Below are 18508 nucleotides of genomic sequence, written 5' to 3'. Positions count from 1 at the left end.
ATCATCATAGGGAATGACTGAGAGGGACTTGGCTCATACTGGGAGCAGCCACTCCTGGCACCAGCACCCCTGAACCCCTGTCCCAGCCATCCATCCCCTCCAGTCCCAGCATCCCCCATTGCCAAGGTCCCAGAAATCCCGGGGGTCCCCCCTGTCTTGGGGTCCTGTAAGAGGCCGTCTGAAGACCCTCACTCATTTGCCTGCCGATTGCCATGAGCAGGAACTCCCTTCCCCCTCTGCAGTTCTGGCTTGGAGAAGGCAACAGTGCAGGTGCAGCTGCTGTACCGTTACGTTGGCTGTTCCCAACGAGGCCCAGCAAGAACTTGGCAAGGAGTTGGCAAGAACTTGGTGAAGACCCAGCGTGGACCCAGCACAGAGCAGCCTACTGCAATTCCTGCTTCACTCTCTACCTTTAAGCCAAATGAACTGTTGGGGTGACTCTGGTGGTCTCTCACTGAAGACCCCTCATCTGCCTCACTACCACCGTGACAGATGGAGATCAAGAACCCTCTCCCCAAGGACTGAGACTGAGACCCCTACCACAAAGAGTGGGGGGGGGGGGGGGGGGAGAATGACCTGACCTGTTCTTCTCCAGTAACTTCAATGGACTTATTCTTCATTGTGTTTGTTCAGCCTTGATGATGATTTTATGTAGATACACCTGTTCCCCCCATAGCAATTTCAATAGACTCTCATTGTTCTGCCTGTTCCCCCCTTTTTCCCTCTGTGGACTATAACTGGACCCCTGGGTTAGGTAGGACTTCGGAGACTCTCCCCAGCACAACAAGATGGATCCCCATCGTTCGGACCAGTGAGGACTCCGCCTGTGTTGGTAGCTATTCCCATTCCCCCTTCTCTCTCTCTATATATATCCTTTTTATTTCTTTTCTGACCCCACTATCGCATTTATTGTTTTTGGCCCCTAATAAAGGTGCATTTGTTGTGATTAAACTGATAGTCCCCTGCTGTTTGTCTTTTGTACTTTGGGACCAGTTAATGAACCATCACGACACCCCACTATAAGCGGATCGTGACAGGTCCCCGCTTTGGACTTCTGGGGCTCTCCTCTTTCTGGGCTCCCACTCAGGGAAGCCGCAGCTCTCTCAGGGCTCCCCAAAACCAGTGTCCCCCTGCTGATCCTGCCGCTCCCGTGCAGTCCCCATGTGGCCACGGCAGAGCATGGAGGGCCTGGCTGGGAAGCCCAATCCCCACTGTGGGGGGACCTGCATCCCCCCAGCCCCTGCCGGGACTCTGCTGCCACCCACACTGGGACCCCGAAAAACACATCCCAGGGACCCCGCAATGTCCCCCCGAGGGCCAGCTGTGGCTCGGCTTTTGAACCCTGCCAGCTCCAGACATCCCCCCCAAAAAACCCCAAACCCAGGGAGCCCCGGGATATTAGGGCCCAACTCCCCCTCCCCTGGCACCTGCGGGATGGGGGGAAATGCTCCTGGGGTGCTGCGAGTTCAGGCAGTGCTGGACCCCCGCGATTCCTTCTCTCCTCTTCTCCGGTTGCTCCCTGCTGCCCCAGTGCCTCTTCCTCCCTCCCTCCTCCTTCTGACCCGTTTCTGAAGGCCGAACTGTGAAGGGTGTCCAGGCTTGTAAGATAAGCATGTATTGGATTTGCTATCTGTTGGAGGTGAGGCAGGTATCTTCTGTTAAGATGGGCAGTTTTCTTATCTCTTCCAAGAACAATGTCTCCCTCCAGGGAGATATCTTCTGTTAATGGGCCATTGAATAACTCACTGCATGACTGATAAAGTTACATAATCTAATTGTGAGATGCTCCACCCAGAGGGAGGAGCCAAGCATGCCTACCTGCAAAAAATCAGCATTTTTTTGGGACATCAGGAGAGCCTCTTTGCTGGATTCCCAGAAGAGCAGCTTCTTCTCCCCTGGATCCCCAGAGGAGCAGCTTCTTCCCTGCTGGATCCCCAAAGGAAGACCAGGCCCATCTACTCTATCACCAGACCTTCAGAGAAAACTACACCCTTCTACAGATCACCGCTTCAGCAGCATTTCATCTGCCACTCCAGGAGGAACAGCCACCATTTAACTGGACTATTACCAACACCCTGACTCCTCAGGGTGTCAGGTTTCTGACTCTATCAGTAGTTTTGCTTGTACTAATTACATTTTTTTTTTTCCTAGTAAAGAACTGTTATTCCCATTCCCATATCTTTGCCTGAGAGCCTTTTAATTTTGAAATTGTGGTAATTCGGAGGGAGGGGGTTTACCTTTTCATTTCACGGGAGGCTTTTTTTGGGGGGTTTTATTGGTGCTTTGGGAGGGGGTGTTTGGGGATTTATCAAAAATTTTTGTGTTTTCTTTTGAATTTTGAAAGATTTTACTGTGATTTTGTGGGGATTTTGTGAGATTATCTGGCATTTTGGGGGTTTTATTGGATTTTTTGGGGGATTTTGGGTTTACTGGAATTCTGCAGGTATTCAGTGGGATTTTTTGGGGATTTGGGTTTTTTTCAGATTCCTTGGGTTTTTTGGGGGTTTTTGGTGGGATGTTGTAGGGTTTTTTTGGGTGTTGCCAGGATTTCTTTGGCTCTTGGGAGGAGTTTGCAGGGTTTCTTGTGGTTTTAGGGTCATTTTTGGGGTTGATTTGTGGGTTTTTATTGGGATTCTAGGGTGTTCCAATCAGATTTTGTGAGATTTAATTGGGATTTCCTGGGTTTTACTGGTACTTTCAGGGGTTTAAAGGAGATTTTGGTTCCTCTCAGGCCTTCCCCACCCCTGGGGACAACCCCAAAGCCCCCACAGACCACCCAAGGCCCCCCAAAATTCCACTAAAAACCCCCTAAATCCCCTAAAAATCCCAATAAAACCCTCCAAAACCACAGAGAATCCCACAAAATCCCAGTGAAACCCACCAAAATTTAAAAAACCTCCCAAATATTTCAATAAAGCCCCCAAAAAATACTCCCCCAAAATGCCAATAAAATCCCCCAAAATCCAAAAGCCCCCCCAAACCCTATAATTCTCTCCAAAAACCCAATATTTCCCCCTAAACTCCCAACAAAATCCCCCAAAGCCCAAAAATGCCACCAAAATCCCCCCCAGAACCCCGCAGACTGACTGGGGGCTGTCCTGGATCAGGGGGCACCAGCCGGTGGAACAGGAGCCACTTAAGGGGGCCCTCATAGGTTTTTGGGGAGGGGGCACCATGGACACCCCCAAAAACGGGGGGGGGGGGCGGGGTAACCCCTGTGGTGCCCCCTCCCCCGAAACCCCCAGACCCCAGTTCAGGGTGGGCCTGGGAAACCCCGGGACCCCCAAATCTCCCCCAGGACCCCCTACAGGAACTCTAAATCCCCCCAAAGTCCCCCAAGGTTGGCCCAGGACCCCTGAGAGCCCCCAGACACCAATCGGGCCCAGCCCAGGATGTCCCCAGGACCCCCCAAACTGCACCCCAAACCTCCCCCAAGGACTGTCCCAAGATCCCTCCCCAAAACCCCCCCAGATCCTCCCAAGACCCCCCCTCCAGACCCCCCTCAGGACCCACTCACATCCCCCAGATCCCCCCACAATGACCCAAGACCCCCCCTTCCCCCAGACCCTCCCTGACACCTCCAGGACCCCTCAGGATCTGAAACGCAGATAAAAAATCAAACCCCACAATTCCAATAAAGATTTGTAGGGAATGGGTATGTTTATTAACAGCGCTGGAAGCATGTGGGGACTCATTACCCTTCAATGGACATGCGCACCTCTGAGAACTCCTGATCCTTTTTTATTACCCTTACTAATTTCCATATGCATAGAATTTCACAATAGGTTCATGCATATTTAATCTGCTGATTTCACATTACACTTACAGCTAGTTACACTTGTACTCAGTTTTTGTCAGAAAGTACATAAAGAACTCCTGGGTCACTCTGCCCTGTCTGTTTCAAGGTCCAAAGAGTCTTTCTTATCTCTTATCTTTCAGTGTGGAAATTTGCATTCTTACTCCTTAGCTGGGGTAGTTTTGCTAGTGCTTCAGTTACCAGACTAAACAGCATATTTAGCAAGCTCAAAGTGGCACATTTCACCTAAATCCAAATGGATTTCTATCTTGTTAAATTTTCACTCTGTCTCAGCTCCCCCACCCAAGACCCCATGCAGGACCCCCAGACCCCCCAAAAACTCCTCCAGGACCCTTACAGGACTCCCTAGACCCCTCCCCAAAACTGTCTGCAAACCTACCCCAGACCTCCTAAGAGCCCCCTCAAGACCCTTCCACCAGGACCCCCAAACCCCTCCCAAAACCCAGCTGGAGGAGCCCTTGCACGTGGCGGAGGCAGGAAATTGTGAGAGGAGAGCAGCTGAGGAGGGAGCTGAGGTGGGGCTGGGGGGAAACTGGAGGGGTCTGAGGTGGGTCTGTGTTGGAACTCAAAATGTCTCTCAGACATTTTTAGAGGTTCCAGGCCTTTGGTCAGAAGCATTTTAGACCCTGGCAGGCAGCTGGAAACAGCTGTGATTTTGAGTTTGAACCATGGAATGAGTTACCAACTTTGGAGGTGGAACAAGCAGTCACAAAGGGTTAGATAGTATAGTAAAAGTAGTTACAAAACAGAGGGGAATGTTTTTTAGTATTGTACAGGGGGGTTTTAGCACCTGTCCAGGGGGGTTTTTACTTTGTACATGGGGGTCAGAAGTTCTAAGATGGAGGAAAGTGGGCTGATCCTGTTCTTCCTCCTTCTTCCTTGCCTCCATGTTCTTGGTGATGTTGGCACTCACAGATTGGTTTAGAGTAGAAAAGCACTTTGTAATATAGGTAGTAGGTATTGGGGGAAAATTATAAACATCTAATACGTAATATATCATATAAAAGATAGCAGCAGTCCTGGGTGGGGGGAGAGAAGAAGAAGACAGCTGATAGGATGTCAGTGTGTGTGTGTGCCTCTGCCCAGGCCGCTGACCAAACAGCTGCAGCCCGAGAACATAATCTGTTAGATAACTAGCAATAAATTGTCTTGAGACCGAACAACAAGAGGCTGCAGAGCTTTTCTTTGGAAGCACGGGTTGGAGGAGAGACTTTACCACCACATGAGACCCCAGACCAAGCCTGGGGTTCTCACAGGTCTGGGGAGAAATTGGGGATTTGGGGGAATTGATGGGAAATCGGGAAATAGGGGGGTCTGAGGAGGTTTGGTGGGTGTGAGGGGGCTTTAGAGAGCTTTTAGGAGAGCTTTAGAGGATCTGGAGCATCCTCAGGTGGGTTTACAGGGATCTGATGGAAATTGGGGGATTCTGAGAGGATTTTGGGGGGGTTGTGAGAGGAACTGGGGGGTTATGAGGGGATCTGGGGGTTCTGAGGGGGGTATGAGGAATTTGGGAGAGTCTGAGAGGCTTTCATAGGGTTTGGGGGGCATTGAGGGGTCTGAGGGGGATTTGGGGCCATCTGATGGGTTTTGGAGGGGTCTCAGGTGGGTTTGGGGTCAATTTTAGGGGGAACTGGGGGGATCTGAGGGTAATTGGGGTGGTTTAGGTGGGTCTGGGGTGGATTTGGGGCTCTGGGGGCACCTAAAGGGGGGCCCCAGGGGGTGAAGGGGTTACAGCCCTCCCAGACACCCCCTAAAGCCCCCCTGATCCCACAGAGGGGTCCCGGCCCTGGCGGTGCAGGACTCCCGGCCCAAGCATAGCATCTCTATCAACAACCTGAACGAGGCAATCAAGAAGGCCTGGGGGGTCTGAGAGTGTCCGTGGGTGTCCCCAGGGGCTCAGGCTGTCCCCTGTGTGTCCCCACAGCTGGACAGGTCTCTGTCCCCATTGTCACCTGTCCCTGTGCCAAGTGTCCCTCTGTCCCGTGTGTGACCAGAGCTGGAGCTGTTCCTGTTCCCACTGTCACCTGTCCGTGTGTCCTCTGTGTCCCCAGAGATGGAGCAGTGTCTGTCCCTGTTGTCACCTGTCCTTGTTATTGTTCCCAGAGCTGGAGCAGTGTCTGTCCCCTCGCTCTGTACCCTGTGTGTCCCCAGAACTGAAGCTGTCCCTGTGCCTGTTGTGACCTCTCCCCATTGTTGCCAGAGCTAAAGAAGTTCCTGTCCCTGTTGTCACTGTCATTGTCCCTGTTGTCATTGTCACTGTCCCCACTGTCACTGTGGTGTCCCCATGTCCCCATTGTCACTCTGTTTCCTCTGTCCCCAGAGCTGGAGAGTCCCTCTGCGCCATTTTCTCTCAGTTTGGGCAGATTTTGGACATTTTGGTGTGGCGCAGTCTCTGCCTGCAGGGCCAGGCCTTCGTCACTTTCAAGGAGATGAACAGCGCCACCAACGCCCTGCTCTCCATGCAGGGCTTCTGTGACAAAGCCATGGTGAGACAGAGATTGGGGAAAAAATCCTGGAATTCTGAGGAAAAAACCCAAACAAACAAACAAAAAAAACCCAAATCCAACCAAGAACCCCCCAAAATCCCATCAGGAATTCCTGAAATCTAATTGGGAACACCACCAAAAGACAATCAGGAAACCCCCAAATCTTGCCCTTCTATGAAAAGCCCATGGTGAGACCCAAATCCCTGGGGAAAATCCTGACATTTTGGGAAAAAAATCCCGAATTCCTGGGGAAAAAAAAAGCCAAAATGCTGCCTCAAATATCCCCAAAATCCAACCAGGAGCCCCCCAAAGCTTCCTGTTCTATGACAAGCCTATGGTGAGTGAGAAATACAAGGAGAAGTCCTGGAATTTTAGGGAACAATCCTGAAATTCTGGGGGGGGGGGGGGGAGGAAGCCAAAATCCTTGGAAAAAAGCAAAATCCAGTCTCAAATACCCCTAAAATCCATGCTAGAACCCCCCAAAGCTTCCACTGTTATGACAAACCCATGGTAAGAGCAGAATCCTGGGGAAAAGAGACAAATTTTGGGGAAAAAATATGAAATTGGGGGAAAAAAGTCCAAAATTCAATCAGAACTCCACCCAAAATCCTGTGAAAAACACCCCAATCCAGCCAGGAACCCCCAGAATTCACCCTGAATCTTCCAAACCTTTCCCTTCTACCCCACAGTGAGACCCAAATCCAGGGGAAAATCCAAAAATTCTTGAAAAAACATGAAATTTTGAAAAAAGTCCTGAAATCTGGAGAAGAAATGTAAATCCAGCCAGAAATCCACCCCCAGTCCCCTGGGAACGACCCCAAATCTCTGTTGGAACCTCCAAAATTCCTCTGAATTCCCCCAAAATCCCTCTGAAATTCCCAAAATTCCTTCTAGGACTTCCCAAAATCCCTCAAAAACGTCCCTAATTGCTCTTGGAACTGCCCCAAATCCTGTCTGGAACCCCCCCAAATCCCTCAGAACCCCTGAAATCCCTTGGAAAACCCCAAAATCCTTCTTGAAACTCCCCCAAATCCCTCAGAATTACTGCCAAAAACCCCTCAGCCCCAAATCCTCCCCAGATCCTCTCTGAATTCCCCCAAACCCCTAAGAAAGCCCCAATTTCCCTCTGGAACCTATCCCAGATCCCCCGAAAATCCTCGGGAACAACCCCAAACCCCCTGAACCATCCCCAAATCCCCCTGGACTGATCCCAAATACCCTCCAGAACCACACCACAATCCCCTGGAACCACCTCAAATCCCCTCTGGAACCTCCCTGAATCCCTTAGGAAGCCCCAAATCCCTGAAAGCCCCTGAAAAGCCCTGGGAAAGACCAAACCCCTGTGGGCAGTGTCTTGGTTTGACAAGACAGGAGTCTATGAAGGAGGGCAAAAGCCTCCTGTGCAATGGAGAAGGTAAACCCCCTCCCTCCGAATTACCAGGATTTTTAAAGTAAAAGGCTCTCAGGCAAAGATATGGGAATGGGAGTAACAATTCTTTACTAGGAGAAAACTAGATAACAATTTAAAAAGGGAAATGCAATTGGTACAAACAAAGCTAGTGATAAAGTCCACAACCTGAGGATTCGGGGTGTTGGTAGCAGTCCGGTTGAAATTATAGCTGCTCCTCTTGCAGTGGCTGATGAATTGCAGCTGAAGTGGTGATCTTTAGAAGGGTATAGTTTTCTCTGAAGATCTGGTGGCATTTGGGCCGGTCTTCCTCTGCGCCGGGGCTGCCTCCGAGCTCCACCGCCGCCACCTCACAGCGCTCCGTGTGCTTCTCTGCGCCGGGGCCGAAGGAGCTGCTTCTCTGGGAAATCCCGCAAAGAGAGAGCTTCTCTGTCTCCCAAAAGGTACCACTTTATACAATAAAAGAGTGCTTGGCTTCCCCCTCTGAGTGGAGCATCTCACAATGGGATGGTGTTACGTTTCCAGCCCTGCAGTGAGTCAGTCAATGGCCCATGAACAAACCATTACCTCTTCGGAGCAAACCATTGTTCTTGGAAGAGATAACAAACCTGCCCAACCTCCAACAGATGGCAAATAGAATACAAGCTTATTTTACAAACCAGGACATTATCCACCCCTTATTCTATTTCCATCTGCACACAATGAAATCTTACACCCAGTTCTCACTTAAGACCAAGTTTCCCTATGGTACACAGCGGACCTCCCCATGTTTCTGCATGACCCACTAAGTGTAACCAGGTCCTTGAGCAAAGACAATCCCACGAATGGGTTGGTCTTTGCCTGAGGTGGGATTAATCCAAACAGTTTTCCCTAAAATACCTTTCATATGTACTACAGGGACCTTATCTCAATCTACTGTGTGTAAGGGTTCTGACTGGGCAGGGCCAGCTCGATTGACAGACCCTCGGGTGTTGACCATCCAGGTAGCTTTTGCCAGGTTAATTTCCCAGTTTCTAAATGTTCCCCCACCAAGTGCCTTTAGGGTAGTCTTAAGAAGTCCGTTGCACCGTTCAACTTTGCCGGCAGCTGGAGCATGATAGGGAATATGATATATCCATTCGATACCATGTTCTCTGGCACAGGTGTTGATAAGGCTGTTCTTGAAATGGGTGCCGTTGTCAGACTCAATTCTCTCAGGGGTGCCGTGTCTCCACTGGACTTCCTTTTCCAAGCCTAAGATGGTGTTCCGGGCAGTGGCATGAGGTACAGGGAAAGTCTCCAGCCATCCAGTGGTGGCTTCCACCATGGTCAGCATGTAGCGCTTGCCTTGGCGTGTCTGGGGCAGTGTGATGTAGTCAATCTGCCAGGCCTCCCCATACTTGTACTTGGACCACCGCCCACTATACCAGAGGGGCTTCACCCGCTTGGCCTGTTTGATGGCAGCACACGTCTCACAGTCATGGATAACCTGAGAAACACTGTCCATGGTTAGATCCACCCCTCGGTCTCGTGCCCACTTGTAGGTGGCATCTCTGCCCTGATGACCTGAGGCATCATGAGCCCATCGAGCCAGGAACAACTCCCCCTTATGGTGCCAATCTAAGTCTATCTTTGACACCTCTATTTTTGCTGCCTGATCTACCTGCTCGTTGTTTTGGTGCTCCTCATTAGCCCGACTTTTGGGGACATGGGCATCTACATGACTGACTTTCACCGTTAGCTTTTCCACCTGAGAGGCAATGTCTTTCCATATATCAGCAGCCCAGACTGGCTTTCCTCTACGTTGCCAGTTGGCCTTCCTCCACCTTCCCAGCCAGCCCCACAGAGCATTGGCTACCATCCACGAATCAGTATAAAGGTAGAGCTTTGGCCACCTCTCCCTTTCAGCAATGTCCAGAGCCAGCTGAACGACCTTGAGTTCAGCGAATTGGCTTGATCCACCTTCTCTTTCGGTAGCTTGTGCAACTTGGCGTGTGGGGCTCCATACTTGCGGTTCATCTCTACAATGCGACAGGAACCGTCAGTGAAAAGAGTGTAGCAGGTCTCCTCTGCTGGTAGTTGGTTGTATGGTGGAGCTTCTTCAGCCCTTGCCACTTGTACCTGCTCCTCATCATCAGTGAGACCAAAGTTTTCACCTTCTGGCCAGTTCGTAATTATCTCCAAAATCCCAGGGCAATTCAGGTTTCCAATACGGGCGCGCTGAGTGATGAGGGCAATCCATTTGCTCCATGTGGCGTCAGTGGCATGGTGGGTAGTAGGAACCTTTCCTTTAAACATCCACCCCAGCACTGGTAGTCGGGGTGCCAGGAGGAGTTGTGCTTCTGTGCCAATTACCTCTGAGGCAGCTTGAACTCCTTCAAAGGCAGCCAAGATTTCCTTCTCTGTGGGAGTGTAGTTGGCTTCAGACCCTCTGTAACTTCGGCTCCAGAATCCCAGTGGTCGGCCTCGAGTCTCCCCAGGCACTTTTTGCCAAAGGCTCCAGGACAACCCATGGTTCCCGGCTGCAGAGTAGAGCACATTCTTGACCTCTGGTCCCGTCCTGACTGGGCCAAGGGCTACAGCATGAGCGATCTCCTGCTTGATCTGGGTGAAGGCTTGTTGCTGCTCAGGGCCCCAGTGGAAATCATTCTTCTTTTGGGTAACCAGATAAAGAGGGCTCACAATCTGGCTATACTCAGGAATGTGCATTCTCCAGAAACCTATAGCACCTAGGAAAGCTTGTGTTTCCTTTTTGCTGGTTGGTGGGGACATAGCTGTGATCTTGTTGATGACCTCAGTGGGAATCTGGCGCTGTCCGTCTTGCCATTTCACTCCCAGGAACTGGATCTCTCGGGCAGGTCCCTTGACTTTGCTCTTCTTGATGGCAAAGTCAGCTTCTAGTAGTATCTGGATGATCCTCTCACCTTTCTCAAACACTTCTGCCGCTGTGCTCCCCCACACAATGATGTCATCAATGTATTGCAGGTGTTCTGGAGCCTCACCCTTTTCTAGTGCAGTCTGGATCAGTCCATGGCAGATGGTGGGGCTGTGTTTCCACCCCTGGGGCAGTCGGTTCCAGGTGTACTGCATGCTCCTCCAGGTGAAAGCGAACTGGGGCCTGCATTCTGCTGCCAGAGGAATGGAGAAAAACGCATTAGCAATATCAATGGTGGCATACCACTTTGCTGCCTTGGACTCCAGCTCGTACTGGAGTTCCAGCATATCCGGTACAGCAGCGCTCAGCGGTGGAGTCACTTCATTTAAGCCACGATAGTCCACAGTCAATCTCCATTCTTTGTCAGATTTGCGCACAGGCCAGATGGGGCTGTTGAAGGGTGAGTGGGTTTTGCTGACCACCCCTTGGCTCTCCAGCTCCCGAATCATTTTGTGGATGGGGATCACGGCATCTCGATCCGTCCGATACTGCCGGCGGTGCACTGTCGAGGTCGCAATTGGCACGCGTTGTTCTTCCAACCTTAGGAGTCCTACTGCAGAGGGGTTTTCTGACAGTCCAGGCAAGGTGTTCAATTGCTTAATGTCTTCTGCCTCTACAGCGGCTATTCCAAAAGCCCACCTGAGTCCCTTTGGGTCTTTGTAATAGCCGTTCCGGAGGAAGTCTATGCCTAGGATACATGGAGCATCTGGGCCAGTCACTATAGGATGTTTCTTCCACTCCTTCCCAGCCAGGCTCACTTCGGGTTCCACCAGAGTCAATTGTTGTGATCCCCCTGTCACACCAGCAATGGAAACAGGCTCTGCCCCCACATGTCCCGATGGTATCAGAGTACACTGTGCACCAGTATCAACTAAAGCATCATATTTTTGTGGCTCTGATGTGCCAGGCCATCCGATCCACACTGTCCAGAAGATCCGGTTTTCCAGTGCCTCTCCCTGGCTAGAGACAGGGCCCCTCTAACACTGGTTATTATTCCTTTCCTGGGCATACATACTAGAGGTCCCATCAAGGGGGTCTGACAGATCGTACCCACAAGCTTGGTCACAGGAGGTTGAGGCTACCTTCACTTTGGTGGAACTCCCCCAGTTAGAGTTTCCCTCCTTGAGTTGACGGACCCGTGCTGCCAGGACAGAAGTGGGTTTCCCATCCCACCTCCCCATGTCTTCCCCATGGTCACGCAGGAAGAACCACAGATTAGCCCTTGGGGTGTACCCTCTCTCTCTAGCTGGGGATTGTTGGGCGCTGATTCTGGGGCCTGTGACTCTCACGGGTGCTGCATTAACCTTCCTTATCTCCTCCCTCATCTCCTCTTTAAACTCCTTAATCACAGCTGAGATATGAGCCTGCATTGGGCCATTAATCATACTCTCATAATTCCTAAGTTTGTTGGCAACAGAGCCCACTGTCTCCCGGTGAGCGTCAGCATTGATTGTTGCAATGAAGGTGGTGTATTGAGATGGCCCAAGATTAGCCAGACTCCACAGCATTTGTCCCGTACACCTGACCTTTTCAGGGTCATTATTGTGTCGTCCATCCCTCCCAAAGAGTACCTCCAATACTGCCACTTCCCTCAGCTGTTGGATCCCTTCCTCGAGGGTCTTCCAGCGCATTTTATTATGGTGCTCCTGCATTGTCTCCCTGTGGAAAAACCTCTCCCTGACACTCATTAAGAGCTGCTCCCAGAGAGAAAGGGACCCTGGTTCCCTTACAAATATCTGATTTATACCCGAGTCCTGGGTCAAGGGTCCGAAGTTCCTTGCCTCACCACCGTCCAGCTGCACGCCTATACCCATAAGATCCCAAACCCGGAGTAACCAAGTAGTATAAGCCTCACGCCCTCGTCTCACAATGTCTTTATGCAGATTACGAAGACTTTCGTACGTCAGGGACTCGGTGATGATAGCAATCTCTGGGTCCCCTGTGGGTTGTGAGGTTCCTCCATTCCTGTCCCTATCTTCAGGGTACTCTGCTTTCATCTTAGACTTCCTTGTTTCTACCGGGGCAACTGCTGCTGGCTGTTACTGCCTTTGTGGTTCAGCTGGAATCTGGACAGTTGTAACATTTGTGGGTTCCAAAGCTGTACTATTAGACTGTCCCTCCTCAAGGCAAAGGGCCGGTTTCTCACCAGCTGGGGAAATGCACTCTCAGCATCTCTCGTATCTCCTTAACCAGAACCCTCACCCAATCTGGGTGGTTCATTTCTGAGGTGGGCTGTGGGGCAGGGTCAGGCTCTGGAGCAGCAGCATCTCAAGTCTCTGGGGCAGTGTCAGGTTCTGCAGGAGCATACCTAGCCTCTGGTGTAGGTGTGAGGGTAGTTATCCAGGTTAATCTTCCCTTATCTGTGAGTGATAAATATAACAGGCCTATCAGCAACACCACCCATTGTATGATATCATTAGCACTTAGAGAAGATCTTAACCCTTTGAGAACTGGTGGAGCAGACCCAAAAAGTTGGTTAAAAGTTTGGGAGAAAGTTTCCCCAGGTGCTATTTCCTCGCAGTAGGTACCGTTATTAAAGTAACCCCAAAAACATACAGTTAGTGTGTGATAGCTATGAATCCATGTGCCTGCCTTCCAAAGGAAATTAAAGATCCATGAATTCCTCACCCAATTAACCCAGAAGCCTAACTTGATAACAGACCCCGTAGCCTTAGTTATAGGACCCATTTTTAGATAAGGGTCTGCAAATGGGAAAAGTATAGCTACGATCACATGCCACCCAAACCAAGGTAAACTAGACCACATGGTGATGCTTAAGATGTTTCTACACACAACAAAAAACCAAATTACTTAAGAACTGTTAATCCTTTTTCCCTCTCAATGCCCTTGAGCCCCACATTGATGCGCCAAAATCTGTCTTGGTTTGACAAGACAGGAGTCTGTGAAGGAGGGCAAAAGCCTCCTGTGCAATGGAGAAGGTAAACCCCCTCCCTCCGAATTACTAGGATTTTTAAAGTAAAAGGCTCTCAGGCAAAGATATGGGAATGGGAGTAACAATTCTTTACTAGGAGAAACTAGATAACAATTTAAAAAGGCAAATGCAATTGGTACAAACAAAACTAGTGATAAAGTCCACAACCTGAGGATTCAGGGTGTTGGTAGTAGTCCAGTTGAAATGATAGCTGCTCCTCTTGCAGTGGCTGATGAATTGCAGCTGAAGTGGTGATCTTTAGAAGGGTATAGTTTTCTCTGAAGATCTGGTGGCAGTTGGCCGGTCTTCCTCTGCGCCGGGGCTGCCTCTGAGCTCTGCTGCCGCCACCTCACCGTGCTCCGGGTGCTTCTCTGCGCCGGGGCCGAAGGAGCTGCTTCTCTGGGAAATCCCGCAAAGAGAGAGCTGCTCTGTCTCCCAAAAGGTACCACTTTATACAATAAAAGAGTGCTTGGCTTCCCCCTCTGAGTGGAGCATCTCACAATGGGATGGTGTTACGTTTCCAGCCCTGCAGTGAGTCAGTCAATGGCCCATGAACAAACCATTACCTCTTCGGAGCAAACCATTGTTCTTGGAAGAGATAACAAACCTGCCCAACCTCCAACAGATGGCAAATAGAATACAAGCTTATCTTACAAACCAGGACAGGCAGTGCCCGCAGTCCCAGCTGGAGATGCCCTGGGAGCCCCGCAGTGCCTTATGCCGGGATGCGCCATCCCAGCGGATTCAGCGCACCCAGATTGGCTCAGCCATCGCGGCCAAGGGAAGGGAACGTTCATGGGGAGGAAGCGGGAGCGCAAACGGGACAAGCACAGAGACAACGGGGGAGAGGCCCTGCCTCCAAAAAGAGCAGGGCTGGAGCGCAAGGGCAGTGCAGGGTACAGTGCCCGTAAGTGCCAGGGGACTGTGTGATGGGATTTGGGTCTTTGATGGGATTGGGGTCATTTCATGGGATTGGGGTCATTCATGGGATTGGGGTAATTTGTGACATTATGTTTATTTGTGGGATTTGGGGGCATTTATAGGATTTGGGTCATTAATAGGATTTGGGGTCATTTATTGGATTTTGGGATTGGGGCACAGGGGGAAGTGCCCATGAGTGCCAGGAGATTTATGGGATTGTTTATGGGATTTGGGGTAATTTATGGCATTTGGGGTTATTTATGGGATTGGGGATTATTTATGAGATTTGGGATTGGGATTGGGGTGCAGGGGGCAGTGCCTGTCAGTGCCAGGAGATTTGGGGTTGGTTTAGGGGATTTGGGATTGTTCTCAGGTCATTTGGGATCAGTCCAGGGACATTTGGAATCCATTTAGGGGATTTGGGATCATGACAGGGTGTTTGGGATTGTTTTATGGGATTATGGGATAATTTTGGGGGGAATTAGGGGTGGTTCCAGGGGATTTGGGATCATTCCCTGGGATTTTGGGATGGGTTTATGGGATTTGGGATTGGGGCACAGGGGGCAGTGCCATTGAGTGCCTGGAACTTGGGATGGGTTTAGGGGATTTGGGATTGGTTTATGGGACTTTGGGATAGTTTCTGGGGGATTTGGGGGTGGGGATTCTGGGATCATTCATGGCGATTTGGAAACTGGTTCCAGGGGAGTTTGGGGGATTTGGGATCATTCCAAGGGATTTGGGATCATTCCTGGGCATTTGGGGAGAAGATAGGGTTATTTTGAGGGGATTTTGGGGGAATTTGAGTTCTTTGGGTTCTTTGTGTGCCTTTGAAGTCATTTGGGGCTATTTTGGGGATGTTTGATGTATTTTTGGCATTATTCATGGTAATTTGGGGGTTATTTTGGGGTTATTCTGGGTAAGTTTGGGATAATTTAGGGTAATCTTTCATGTTTTGGGGATAATTTCTGGTTTTTGGGTCCATGTGTTTGTGGGGTAATTCTGTGTGGATTTGGGATAATTCCACATTGATCTGGGACTTTGTCTGTGCTTTTGGGATAACTTTGGGATTCTGTCTGTGCCTTTGGGATGATTTGGGGTGTGTTGGGGTCTCTCCTCAGCCACACCTGGGGGGCAACCTCCCTACATCCCCCCTGGGCATGATCCCAGCCCCAGGAATGGCCCCAAATCTGGGAATTCCCCCGGAATGGCCCCGATCCCCACCCCACAGCCTGGGAGTGACCCCAGAACCTGAGGGACTGAGGGGACTTGTGGGATTTCAGAGAGGTTTTATGGGATTTTAGTGGGATCTTCTGGGATTTTAATGGGATCCTATAGGATATTAATGGGATTTGATGGGATTTTAATGAAATTTTATTGGGATTTAATGGGATTGGGATTAGGGACCAATTCCTGACAGAGCCCTTGATTCCAGATATACAGGATTTTATGGGCGGAATTTTTATGGGAGGGTTTAACTGGATTTTTTTATTGGGGATTTTGAGGAGAATTTGGGGGGATTTTTGGAGGGATTTTTTTTTTTTGAGGCATTTGAGTGATTTTTGTGGGATTTTTGTGGTGGATTTAGTGAGATTTTCTTGGGGTTTGCTGGGATTTTGAGGGACGTTTTTGTGGGGATATTTTGGTTGGATTTCTCTGACTATGGGGATTTGAAGGGGCTTCTGGGCATTTTTGGGGGGATTTGAGCAGGGTTTGGTGGGATTTTGGGGAGGATTTTCTGAGTGGATTTGAGGTGGATTTTGGGGGGGGGGGGGTTTGGGGAAATGGAGGGATGTTATGTGTGGATTTTGTGCTTTGGGGATTTTTTTGAGGATTTTTGTGCAGATTTTTCTGTGTGGATTCTATGGGATTTTCATGGGGATTCAGTGGGACTTTTGGAGGGAGTTTTCTATGGGATTTAGGGGGATTTTGGGTGTGATTTTTGTTGGGATTTTGAAGGATTTTTGTGGGATTTGGGGTGATTTTTGTAGGGATTTTTGGTGGGAGTATTCTACGGTGGATTTTGGGGTGATTATGTGGAATTTTTGTGGGGATTTACCTGGAATTTTGGGTGGATTTTGTGGGATTTTTGAGGATTCTTTGTGGAATTTTTGCAGGGATTTGAGGGGATTTTTGTGGAATATTGTTGTGATTTTTTGGTGTGATTTTGAGAGTTTTTGGTGGGATTTTTGTGAGGATTTTGAGGAAAATTTTATTGGATTTTGGTGAGGTTTCTGGGGGATTTTTAAGGGATATTTTTGTGGGATTTTGGGGGATTTTGGTGGTTTTTCCCAGGATTTTGGTGGGATTTGGGGCAGATTTTTTGGTGTGTGTCCAGAGTGACTTTTGATTTTGGGCCTGATTTGGGGCTACTTTGGGGCTGATTTTGGAGTTTTTCTCCCATTTCCCCCAGCTGTGGGAAAGCCCCAAACCACATCCTATTCCTGCCCAAGCTCCCTGAGCAGCCCCAGGAGCTGCTGCTCTTTGTGCTCCTCAGCCAGTAAGATCTGGGGCAATCCCGGCATTCCGGGCATTCCAGCCGGGCTTTGGGGCATTGGGGGATTTTGGGGTTTGGGGAGTGAGAGGGGTGAGGGGGGCTTGAGGCTGGATTTTTTTGGGAAATATTGGGATTTGGGGGGGAATACCTGGGTTTTTGGGGGTGAATTTCTTTATTTTTTTGGGGGAAAATACCAGGATTTGGGGGGAAGGAAATTCTGGATTTTTAAAAGAGGAATTTCAGAATTTTTTTTGGGGGGGGAGACTTCTGGATTTTTGGAGGAATGTTTCTGGATTGGGGGGAGGGGGTGTCTGGATTTTTTTGAAAGTTTCAGGATTTTTTGGGGGAATGTTTCTAGATGGGAAACAAGGTTGTTTTTTGATTTTTTGGGGAGGAATATTTCTGGATTTTCTGGGGAAAGTTCCTAGTTTTTTGGGAAAGTACCAGGATTTTTTGTGGAACATTTCTGGATTTCATTGGGGAACATTTCTGAATTTTTGGAGGAACATTCCTGGATTATTTGGGGAACATTCCAGGGTTTTTTTGGGGGAACATTCCTGGGTGTCTGGGGGAACATTCCCTGGTGTCTAGGGGAACATTCCCGGGTATTTCTGGCTCTCCTCACCCCGTTCCCATCCCAGGTTCCTGGGGTTCAAGGAGTTGCGCCGGTGCCCGGGTGCCGCGACATAGCCTTGCTGCAGTTGGACATCGAGGTGCAGGCGGGTGCCACCCACGAAGCCCTGCAGGGCTTCAGCATCATCCAGAGCCGCACCATGAAGATCTCCTTTACCAAAAAGTGACCTAAAACACCCCAAACCCTACCAAAATAACCCCAAACTAAGAAAAGGGGCCTGTAATACCCAAAAATTCTGAAATACCACATAAACCTGCCCCTAAATACCCAAAAACTGCCCCAAAACACCCCAAATCCCTCCAAACCACCCCAAAATCCCATAGAAACACACCAAATGCCATATAAGTGCTCCCAAATCCCATAGAAACACCCAAACATCCCTCAAAACCACTCCAAAACACCCTAAATCCCATAAAACTGTCCCCAAATTCCATAGAGCTGCCCCCAAATCCCATAGAAATACTCCACAATCCCAAAAAACTGCCCCAAAAATGGTCCTGACCCTTCCCCAAATCCCCTGCATGCCCCCACTCCCCCGAGTAAGTTCAGTTTGGCCAAAATCCTCCTTTTTTGTACTTAATTCTCCTTTTTTTAAAATCCCAAATCCTCCCTTTTTATCCCAACTTCTCTTTTGTTATCCTAAATCCTCCCTTTTTTATCCCAAGTCAACCCCAAATCCCCTTATCCCACCCAGGATCTTTCCCCATCCTGAATCCCCCAATTCCCACCCCAATCCCTCTTTTGTCCCCAGCGTTGTACCCCAGGGTCTCTCTGCAGACATTGCACCTGGAGCTGCCCCAAATAAACCCCAAATAAAACCAAAACACCCCAAAAAACCTCACTGTGCCCCCCAGGGCTGGAGTGGGTTTGGGGGGGGGGGGGTTGGGGATTGGGGGGTCATG

General features: G+C 49.8%; 1 protein-coding gene across 1 annotated transcript in view; it reads left to right on the top strand.

The window, feature by feature from the left end:
- The window catches only part of LOC146763187 (U1 small nuclear ribonucleoprotein A-like), a 29372-nt gene extending 11600 nt beyond the window's left edge, over positions 1 to 17772 (top strand). The window contains exons 2-4 of the mRNA XM_085571155.1: positions 5591 to 5681; positions 6220 to 6303; positions 17614 to 17772. Of these exons, the coding sequence (XP_085427281.1) occupies positions 5591 to 5681; positions 6220 to 6303; positions 17614 to 17772 (334 nt within the window). The remainder of the gene's footprint in view (positions 1 to 5590; positions 5682 to 6219; positions 6304 to 17613) is intronic.
- The last annotated feature ends 736 nt before the right edge of the window (positions 17773 to 18508 follow it).

This window comes from Lonchura striata, chromosome W (assembly GCF_050655825.1).
Source record: "Lonchura striata isolate lonStrDom1 chromosome W, ASM5065582v1, whole genome shotgun sequence".
NCBI lineage: Eukaryota > Metazoa > Chordata > Aves > Passeriformes > Estrildidae > Lonchura > Lonchura striata.
The sequence above is the reverse complement of the archived record's forward strand: the minus strand, read 5'-3'. Positions and strand labels throughout refer to the sequence as shown.